Source organism: Fundulus heteroclitus, chromosome 7 (genome assembly GCF_011125445.2).
Source record: "Fundulus heteroclitus isolate FHET01 chromosome 7, MU-UCD_Fhet_4.1, whole genome shotgun sequence".
Lineage (NCBI taxonomy): Eukaryota > Metazoa > Chordata > Actinopteri > Cyprinodontiformes > Fundulidae > Fundulus > Fundulus heteroclitus.
The window spans coordinates 6,999,080-7,008,755 of NC_046367.1; the positions used below are offsets into that span (position 1 = coordinate 6,999,080).

A 9,676-nucleotide genomic window follows, 5' to 3' on the forward strand; every position below is an offset into this window, starting at 1 on the left:
ACGAAACCCCGAAGACTGAGAGGGAGACACCGGGACACGGCAGCGGCTGGGCCGAGACGCCGCGGACAGACAGGGGGGAGGAGTCTGTGGGCGAGACCCCGACGCCGGGAGCCAGTAAGAGGAAGTCCCGCTGGGATGAAACGCCCGCCAGTCAGATGGGATCCTCCACGCCGCTGCTGACCCCAGGAAAAACCCCACTGGGAACGCCGGCCATGAACATGGCCACGCCTACACCTGGTAAACCTTAATGCCTTTTATTTAATCCACCAAAACCTAAAACTACGGTTTCTGCTGTTCAGCTTCATGGATTCCACTTGTTTCTCTCAGGACACCTGATGAGCATGACCCCCGAGCAGCTCCAGGCGTGGAGATGGGAGAGGGAGATCGATGAGAGGAACCGGCCTCTTACGGATGAAGAGCTCGACGCCATGTTCCCAGAAGGCTACAAGGTCCTTTTCCTTTTTTTTTTCTTCTTGATGTTTCTTTGTCCAGCAGCATCAGGCTGTCAGCTATTCACAAGTTGCCCCAGCACTTAGTTCTCCGTTCTGCCTGCAGGTCCTGCCTCCTCCAGCAGGCTACGTACCGATCCGTACCCCGGCCCGGAAGCTGTCAGCGACTCCCACCCCCATCGGGGGCATGACGGGTTTCCACATGCAGGCCGAGGACCGCACCACCAAGCAGATGAATGACCAGCCGTCAGGAAACCTCCCCTTCCTCAAACCTGATGACATTCAGTACTTTGACAAAGCTGCTGGTGAGGACCACTACTCTATTCTGCTGGATTCAGTAGTAATTAACAGTTCACATGAGAGCGGGTTAATCCTGGCACCACGGCATGCGTTCTTAACTCTGTGTTTATTTTAGGTGGAGGTGGATGAATCAACTCTGAGCCCAGAGGAACAGAAAGAAAGGAAAATCATGAAGCTGCTGCTGAAGATTAAAAATGGAACGCCACCCATGAGAAAGGTTCGTTTTTCTTTGTTCAGTCTCTTTAAGCTTCTGCTGCTGCAGAGACTTTACTAAGCATAAAGTGTCCTGCTGCAAGATCAACACGCAGCGCTGAGCCTGGATGTTCCTGCAGCAGCGGCGATGTTTTGCTCCTGTCAGTGCAGGGACTGCTGGGAGAAGCGGGACATAAACCACCGAGGCTTGTACTGCCAACCTTCCCTCACGCTTTGTGCAGATCAAAGAGGAATCCTGCAGATGCCACATGTTGCTGTGTTCTCATTAGGGCTGTACGATTTGACCAAAAATCAAAATGTATATATGTAAGGCATAATTGCGATTACGGTTTAAATGAAATGTTTGTAAACACAGACTATTTAAAACTGTTTTTATTAATCAGAACATTATTATTATTCACAAAAACAGGCTTCTGATTGAGTTTGGTATCAATCCTTGTTGAACATAAAGTGCAGCCAACTAACAAGTCTATGTGTTAAACAGTTTGACCGCTACTTTATGCTATGGTGAGATTCCTGGAAGTTTCTGGTTAGAAAAGTATAATTATTTAAACTCTAAAACAAATAATACAATCAAATTATCTCACTGCTGCAGTTCTCTTCCATGTGGAAGCGAACCACTCTAAACATTTTGCCGACTCCTAAAGCATGCGTCTTATCCATTAATTATTACGTAGCCAAAACCTGCAGACCTCTGCGATGTGTAAATTTTTTTAATTAATTTTTTTATTGAGATTATATTGCAGATGCTATTAATTGCCCAGCCCTAGTTGTCATGCATGGAGGCACGCTAACTAGCTAGCACTTCTGGTGATGTTGAGTATGTTACATGGATGCATTTAGAGGGAGACCATTACATGGACATAGAAACTCAGATGTGTGTTCTTCTAATTTCACTAAACCTGGATTTTAAAAATGTAGATCCAGGCTGCTTTTTTCCTCCAGCAGGAACATTTGTTCTTATGAGATATTTTGCTAAGTTCCAGTAGAAAAGGCTAAGATTCCAGATGTAGTACCAGCTGTGAATCTGTGTGGTGGCAGCACTTTGTCCACAGTTATGAAATGATGCCGTTTTAGTTTTGAATGGAGGTGTGAGGCCATAAGCATAAAACGTTTTGGGCTGTTGTTGGAGTGGATCCTCTTTGATGACGCTGTCGGTGCTGACCCGTGTTCTCCTTCTGTCAGGCTGCCCTGCGCCAGATAACCGACAAAGCTCGAGAATTTGGAGCAGGTCCACTGTTCAACCAGATTCTGCCGCTGCTCATGTCCCCCACCCTGGAAGACCAGGAGCGCCATCTGCTGGTCAAAGTCATCGACCGCATCCTCTACAAACTGGACGACCTGGTCCGGCCGTACGTACACAAGGTGGGCTCAGAAAGACGTGCGCTTCCTCCGCAGGGTTCCCGTTGCACCTCCTCTCTCCTCAAACCTCCCCTCTTTGTCTCCAGATCCTGGTGGTGATCGAGCCGCTGCTCATCGATGAAGACTACTACGCCAGAGTGGAAGGCAGAGAAATCATCTCTAACTTGGCAAAGGTATGGTTGCTCACCTCTCTGCTGTCAGTCTGACAAACGAACCTGAGGCTTACGCGACCCATTCTCGCCGGTTCAACCAGTCTGTGGTGAGAACGGGGCTAGTCGGTCGCCAGATTGACACCAACACGAGATCACGCAGACCTGCCGTTCACTCGTCTGTTCTCAACCTGCACCCGTTGGTCACAAGAAACTCTTAAAGTTTTGTTTATTCTGACATATGATCCCAGTTCCCTTTGTCTGACATATCGTTTGATTTGTTCTGCCGTGCGAAAATGGATTTAATGAAGGTTTATTCTCTTGTCCAGCATTTGTATTTATCATGTGTTTCTGATCTGGCAGGACCTAAGCCAGTCAATTTTCCATGCGTGTAAATTGTATTTAACGTTGGGCTTTTGCACCCGTACGTTTCTTAGGCCGCCGGCTTGGCCACAATGATCTCCACAATGCGACCCGACATCGACAACATGGACGAGTACGTCAGAAACACAACGGCGCGAGCCTTCGCGGTGGTGGCCTCCGCTCTGGGCATTCCCTCGCTCCTCCCCTTCCTCAAAGCTGTGTGCAAAAGCAAGAAGTCCTGGCAGGCGAGGCACACGGGCATCAAGATCGTACAGCAGATCGCCATCCTGATGGGCTGCGCCATCCTGCCTCACCTGCGCAGCTTGGTGGAGATCATCGAACACGGTCAGTCCTGGAAGCTTTTTCAGTTGCAGAATCAAACGGTCTTCATGTGGCACGAGAAACGCTGATGGTTTAAACCAGGGGTGTCAAACTCATCTTGGTTTAGGGGCCGCATACAGCTTAATCTGATCTCAAGAGGGCCACACGAGTAAACTCATTGCAAGATTAAATAGAACTAATAAAAGTGGACTTGTTGTTGATTTTTGTATTAAATGAATTTCACTTTTACACAATACATTGTGAATAATATCAACATTTTTAAGAAAAGTATGTGCAATTTCAACAGTACTTTTACTCAGTTAAACATTTACTTGTGCATTATGCATAAGAACTGATCAGTGATTGTACAATGTTAAAAAAAATTATTCAAATTTTTTGGAACTTAAAAACACTGTCCTACATGACAAAATTCATAAAACAGATAAAAATTAAGAAATTCTTTAAAATCAATTTTCCACATCTGAAGCTCAGTGTTACCATCTGCTGATTAAAACACAGCACCCCTCGTGGACACTATAGGAACTGCAGATTTTCAATTAAACGAGTACATATTTTTTTCAATAATTGTTTTATCATTTTCTTTTATCTTCTCTTTCTTTCACCTTTTTTTTTTTTCTTTTTCTTCCTTTCCTCTCCTACTTTCCAATTGTAGTGTCCATATTATTTGAGATATTCCCCGCATGAATCATAATAAAACTATTCACATTCATAAATCAAGTGGAGCACTATGGCCAAAGCAGTACTGCTCCACTTGGGAAAGTCAAATCTGATGAGCTCTTTTTGGCATTAAGACAACAATTCTTATTGCCACATTGCCAGCCACCGGGCCGGACTAAACTGCTCGGCGGGCCTGGACCGGCCCGCGGGCCGTATGTTTGACACCCCTGGTTTAACGGATCATATCCAAAGAAATCAACGTTTTGTTCTGTCCTGAGCAGACGACCGTGGTGTAAACAAAAAACACCAGAGCCCAGCTGATTATTAAAGCCTTGTCATTGTGTTGCTTGTTCTGAAGAAAGGGTTGTGTTGTTGCAGGTCTGGTGGATGAGCAGCAGAAGGTGAGGACCATCAGTGCCCTGGCCATAGCCGCCCTGGCCGAAGCCGCCACGCCCTACGGTATCGAGTCCTTTGACTCTGTGCTGAAGCCGCTGTGGAAGGGTATCAGGCAGCACAGAGGAAAGGTGAGCGTTTTCACTTCGCTAAGAGTCTTAATGCAAGATCAACACCCAGCACAGAGCCTGTGTGGCTGCAGTGTGAATATTTGCTTGCTAAATTGTCTCCTTTGAGGAGCTGCTGCCGGCGGCTAATGCTCTGCTGGGAGCAGTAGACAAAATGATGCACGTTGATGTCTAGAAGTAAGAATCTACAAGGATGTTTGAACTCATATCCTGTCTTGATGTCGCCAGGGTCTGGCTGCTTTCCTCAAAGCTATTGGTTATCTGATCCCCCTGATGGACGCCGAATACGCCAACTACTACACCAGAGAGGTGATGCTGATTCTCATCAGAGAGTTCCAGTCTCCTGATGAGGAGATGAAGAAGATCGTGCTCAAGGTAAGCAGCAGTAACCTCAGAGCTGCTACCGGAAACGTCTTTGCGGCTCATTCTCGCCTGTTCAGCCGCCACATGGCTGCAGCAGGGCTAGTAGTCCGCTAGAGAAACGCCAACATGAGAATCAGCAGAAAGATCAGCCGTTCTTTCTGTTCTCACCCTGCACCCGTTGGTTACAGCCTCACACCGGGCGACTAAACATTTTACATAAATATAACAAAGCCAAAGGGTGTGGAAAGCAGCAACACATTTGTCTGTTCTTCTGTTTGGTCTCTTAGGTGGTGAAGCAGTGTTGTGGCACCGACGGCGTGGAAGCAAACTACATCAAAACGGAGATCCTGCCCCCCTTCTTCAAGCATTTCTGGCAGCACAGGATGGCTCTGGACAGACGCAACTACCGACAGGTCAGCCAGCAGCACCGGCTTTATGCTCAACTAGAGCTAGTTTACAGACGGGGGGGTGAAATGTAGGCGGCTCCAAAATAACTTCCCATAAGGCCCTTTAAAAAAATCCCACCGATCTCTTCTCTTCAGAGTTCAACAATCCAAATGCTACAAAGTGTTTCCTTTTAAATCTTGTAGAGATTCTTCAATTTTGATCTCCTGTGTGGAGAAGTTGTAAAATGGATATTTAACAGGGTTTGTGTGGAGAAAACTGACCCATAATTATTACACAGTAAATGTATATATTAAGGATTTCAGTGTTGAATAGCCAACAAAGATTGCCAGTTCAATACTTTGTAAAAACCAGTGCTGTCTATACCCTGTAAAACAGCGGTTTCACTGATGTGACATGATTTACAATAGCATTTTAATTTTGTGCCCTTAATTGTCCCTCGTATTAACAGAATTACTCCAAAAAAAGGTTTAAAGAAAAAAAAAAGGCGCCCATGTAACACCATCTTCCTGCTCTTCCGCTCCTCTGGGGGATCACGTGACAAAATCTCCCAAATCCACTTAGTCTTTCTACTGAGCCCTTCCTCCTCTTCTCATAAAGATTATTGCGGTTTGCTTCTTGCGACTTTTCAGACATTTTTTTAAAAGTCTACGGTGAGAGCAGCTGAGCTACAATGAATGGCTAACACCGAAGCTAACCGCTAAGCTAACTGGATACATAAACACGCTGAACAAGCTGAAACTAGGAAGGAACAAACACACACTAACGTTACGTTAGCGTGTCAGACTGATTGGTATGTGGGACGACCAATACACAATGTGATTTCCCCCCCCCCCACAGCTTGGGATCAGATCAGGGCCTGGGGAGTTTGTTTCAGCTTGAGCTACATAAATATGAGTTCTAAGGAGTTCATTAGTTGCAGGACACGTAGGCCACAGCTCTAAGCTTTTCCTCTCCCCGTCTCTCCAGTTGGTGGACACCACTGTGGAGCTGGCCAACAAAGTGGGAGCAGCAGAGATCATTTCCCGCATTGTCGATGACTTGAAAGACGAGGCGGAGCAGTACAGAAAGATGGTGATGGAGACCATCGAGAAGATCATGGGGAACCTGGGTGCAGCTGACATCGATCACAAGCTGGAGGAGCAGCTGATCGACGGCATCCTGTACGCCTTCCAGGAGCAGACTACAGAGGTGGGAGAGGGTCCTGTCATGAACCTGGTGTTGTTTTAACCGTTTTTACTGAGACTGAAACCACTTTGTTTTGTTGTCGTCCGCAGGATTCAGTGATGCTGAACGGTTTTGGTACGGTGGTGAACGCTCTGGGAAAGCGCGTGAAACCGTACCTGCCTCAGATCTGCGGTACGGTGCTGTGGCGTCTCAACAACAAGTCGGCCAAGGTCCGTCAGCAGGCGGCAGATCTCATCTCTCGCACGGCGGTAGTGATGAAGACCTGTCAGGAGGTAAGCTCTGCCAAGGCCACGCCGGAGCCCGCCGCCCCGCCCGAACACACGCCCTGATGCTCTGTGCCGTCTGTCGCTGCAGGAGAAGCTGATGGGTCACTTGGGTGTGGTTCTGTACGAGTACCTGGGGGAGGAGTACCCCGAGGTGCTGGGCAGCATCCTGGGAGCGCTGAAGGCCATCGTTAACGTTATAGGTATGTTGATGGGCTGGACCGCCACTTTCTATTGGTTCTTCCCTCAGGCATTTACTCACCTGTCGCTGCTTTTTACATCAATGGTTTTAGTCCAAATCAGCTGTGAAGGTTTTAACTTTATATATTAGAAAGTGTGCTGTTGTCCTCCTGAGCAGGATTTTTTTTTTTTAAGTTTAAGAAAGAAGTTTCTGTAGTTGATGTGTATAAAAAAATGTGTTGCAGGTATGCACAAGATGACTCCACCCATCAAAGACCTGCTTCCTCGTCTGACGCCCATCCTGAAGAACAGGCATGAGAAGGTGCAGGAGAACTGCATCGACCTGGTGGGCAGGATCGCTGATCGGTCAGTCCGGCTGTCTAAGAATCTCGCTGTGCTGGTGTCGCGGCGGAGCTCGCTCTAACCGGCTCCGTTTCTGTGCAGGGGTGCTGAGTATGTGTCGGCCCGAGAGTGGATGAGGATTTGCTTTGAGCTGCTGGAGCTGCTCAAAGCCCACAAAAAGGCCATCCGCAGAGCCACCGTCAACACGTTTGGTTATATCGCCAAAGCCATCGGGTTGGTTCCCCCGCAGTGTTTTAGTTTTCTGTCAACCTGTGGTCGTCTTTGCTGCGCGTGTCTCACCTCTATCCGTCTCCGTCTCTCCTGCCAGGCCTCACGATGTGTTGGCCACTCTGCTCAACAACCTGAAGGTCCAGGAGCGTCAGAACCGAGTTTGCACGACCGTGGCCATCGCCATCGTGGCTGAGACCTGTTCACCGTTCACCGTGCTGCCGGCCCTCATGAACGAATACAGAGTGCCTGAGCTTAACGTACAGAACGGCGTTCTGAAGTCGCTCTCCTTTCTGTTCGAGTACATCGGGGAGATGGGCAAAGACTACATCTACGCCGTCACACCTCTGCTGGAGGATGCACTTATGGACAGGTGAGGGTGTGAGATGCTAAAAGCTAGCTGGGCCTCGGTTTGAAAGGGTTCCAGAAAGTGATTGGCTTCTCTAAGACGGCTCCCGGCTATTAGCAGGATTCCTGCCCACTCTGGAAAAGTAGAGCATTTGATTTAGTTTTTTCCCCAGGTTAGAAATGGTAAATGGGGAAAGGACACTCCCTGGATTTTTAGTCTTAATTCCTGGTTCCATTCTCTTAAAGTCATCTGTTACCTGTCCAGGTTGTCCATCATCTTCCCATCAGAGCATGTTACTTTCTGCCATGAATTTGTTGTAAATGTTTTACTTAGTTTGTTAATGGGCTTCATACTTCATGGCAAGTGTAGGACTGACTGAACCCAGCGTAGCCAGTATGACACCCCAGATCTATAAGAAAGGGAACGTTTCATTTTCATTCATTTAATTAGCATTTCTGATTAAGGCTGGGTGATAATACAGTAACAGTATATATCGATCGACAGACGTATATCGATGATAGAAAAAAGGGTCAATAAAAAGTTCAATAGAATAACGCTTTTCCTTCCTTATGCATTCTAGCCATGTAGGTTGGTATTACAGTCATTACACTCAACCAATCACAACGCAGACCCAGGAACCTCCTTCACTAAGCTCCACCCCCTTCAAAGAGTTCAGAGAGAACAGTATTTGTTTTTTTTTTTTTAAATATGCAGTTTTGGTAAAAAGTTGGCTGAATAAAGGGTTGAGTTTGAATTCAGTATCTAAAAATAGGTTGCTAAGCAACAGCATAAAATAGCCAGGACTGCACTTAAAATATGTTTTGAATTTGTGGTCTATGATTATTATTTTTTTTTTTTTTTCTCCTCTCTCCTAAATGGTCCAGCCCTATTTCTGATGTCGGCATTCAACAGTCGTGTTGCGAATGTAAAATGTCCCTAGGAGCAGTGTAGGGAGGAATCAGCCCAGACCCACAGCAGCACCTGGTCCTGAACTTGCTTTTCTTTCTCATCCTGCAGGGACTTGGTCCACAGACAGACGGCCAGCGCTGTAGTCCAGCACATGTCTCTGGGCGTCTACGGCTTCGGCTGCGAGGACTCCCTCAACCATTTACTGAACTACGTGTGGCCCAACGTCTTTGAGACGTCTCCCCACGTTATCCAGGCCGTTATGGGGGCCCTGGAGGGGCTGAGAGTGGCCCTCGGGCCCTGCCGAATGCTGCAGTACTGCTTACAGGTAGGTCGACATTAGGAAGCTTTGTGAGGATCGATAAAGCTGTGTAACCAGAGTCATCGTATCAACCACATGTTTTGTCTCTGCAGGGTCTGTTCCACCCGGCCCGTAAGGTGAGAGACGTCTACTGGAAGATTTACAACTCCATCTACATCGGCTCCCAAGACGCCCTGATTGCTCACTACCCACAGGTCTACAACGACGACAAAAACGTCTACGTCCGCTATGAGCTGGAATACGTTTTGTAAATACACGATTCTCCTCCCCACCCCGGTCCCCTCCATCGTTGCCGCTGCATCCGTTTTAATTTAGTGGCTTCCTGTTGTTTACGTTCAGTTTCTTCGATTCGAGTGAAAAGTCCGAACGTAAAAGAAGGAACCTTGTAGGGTCTGTACGTATTTTTTACTTTTACCTTGTGTTTCCGTAAGAAGCAGTTGAGGCCAGAAGATTATCTAGAACAGAGTTGTCATCAGCACATTTTAAATATCTGGATTATTTTGTCTAAATTTGTTCCGATAGACCTCTGTACTGCCCAGACCTGCTTCATTCTTCGCACCTCCTCTGTTCTTAGATCAAGGCTTTATTTAACCAAATAAAAGGTTTTGTGTACAAAACCCCGTTTGTCCACGTTTCTTTCCTCTGCTCACATATTAACTGTGACTGAGTCCCACCTCCCCTCCGGTCCTTCCTGCTCCACAGACTCTCTGACCCAGATTCCCCTGCAGACGGCTGAACTGAGGCCTTATTGTTTCCGCTCTGATCCGTTTGTGT

General features: G+C 47.1%; 1 protein-coding gene across 1 annotated transcript in view; it reads left to right on the forward strand.

The window, feature by feature from the left end:
* Positions 1-6,314, forward strand: part of LOC118563677 (splicing factor 3B subunit 1-like) — a 12,835-nt gene extending 6,521 nt beyond the window's left edge. The window contains 13 exon segments of the mRNA XM_036138890.1: positions 15-237; positions 328-449; positions 556-786; positions 865-966; positions 2,148-2,327; positions 2,411-2,497; positions 2,911-3,181; positions 4,214-4,359; positions 4,585-4,731; positions 5,007-5,132; positions 6,094-6,186; positions 6,189-6,212; positions 6,215-6,314. Of these exon segments, the coding sequence (XP_035994783.1) occupies positions 15-237; positions 328-449; positions 556-786; positions 865-966; positions 2,148-2,327; positions 2,411-2,497; positions 2,911-3,181; positions 4,214-4,359; positions 4,585-4,731; positions 5,007-5,132; positions 6,094-6,186; positions 6,189-6,212; positions 6,215-6,274 (1,812 nt within the window). The 3' untranslated portion in view covers positions 6,275-6,314.
* Positions 6,315-9,676: the final 3,362 nt, after the last annotated feature.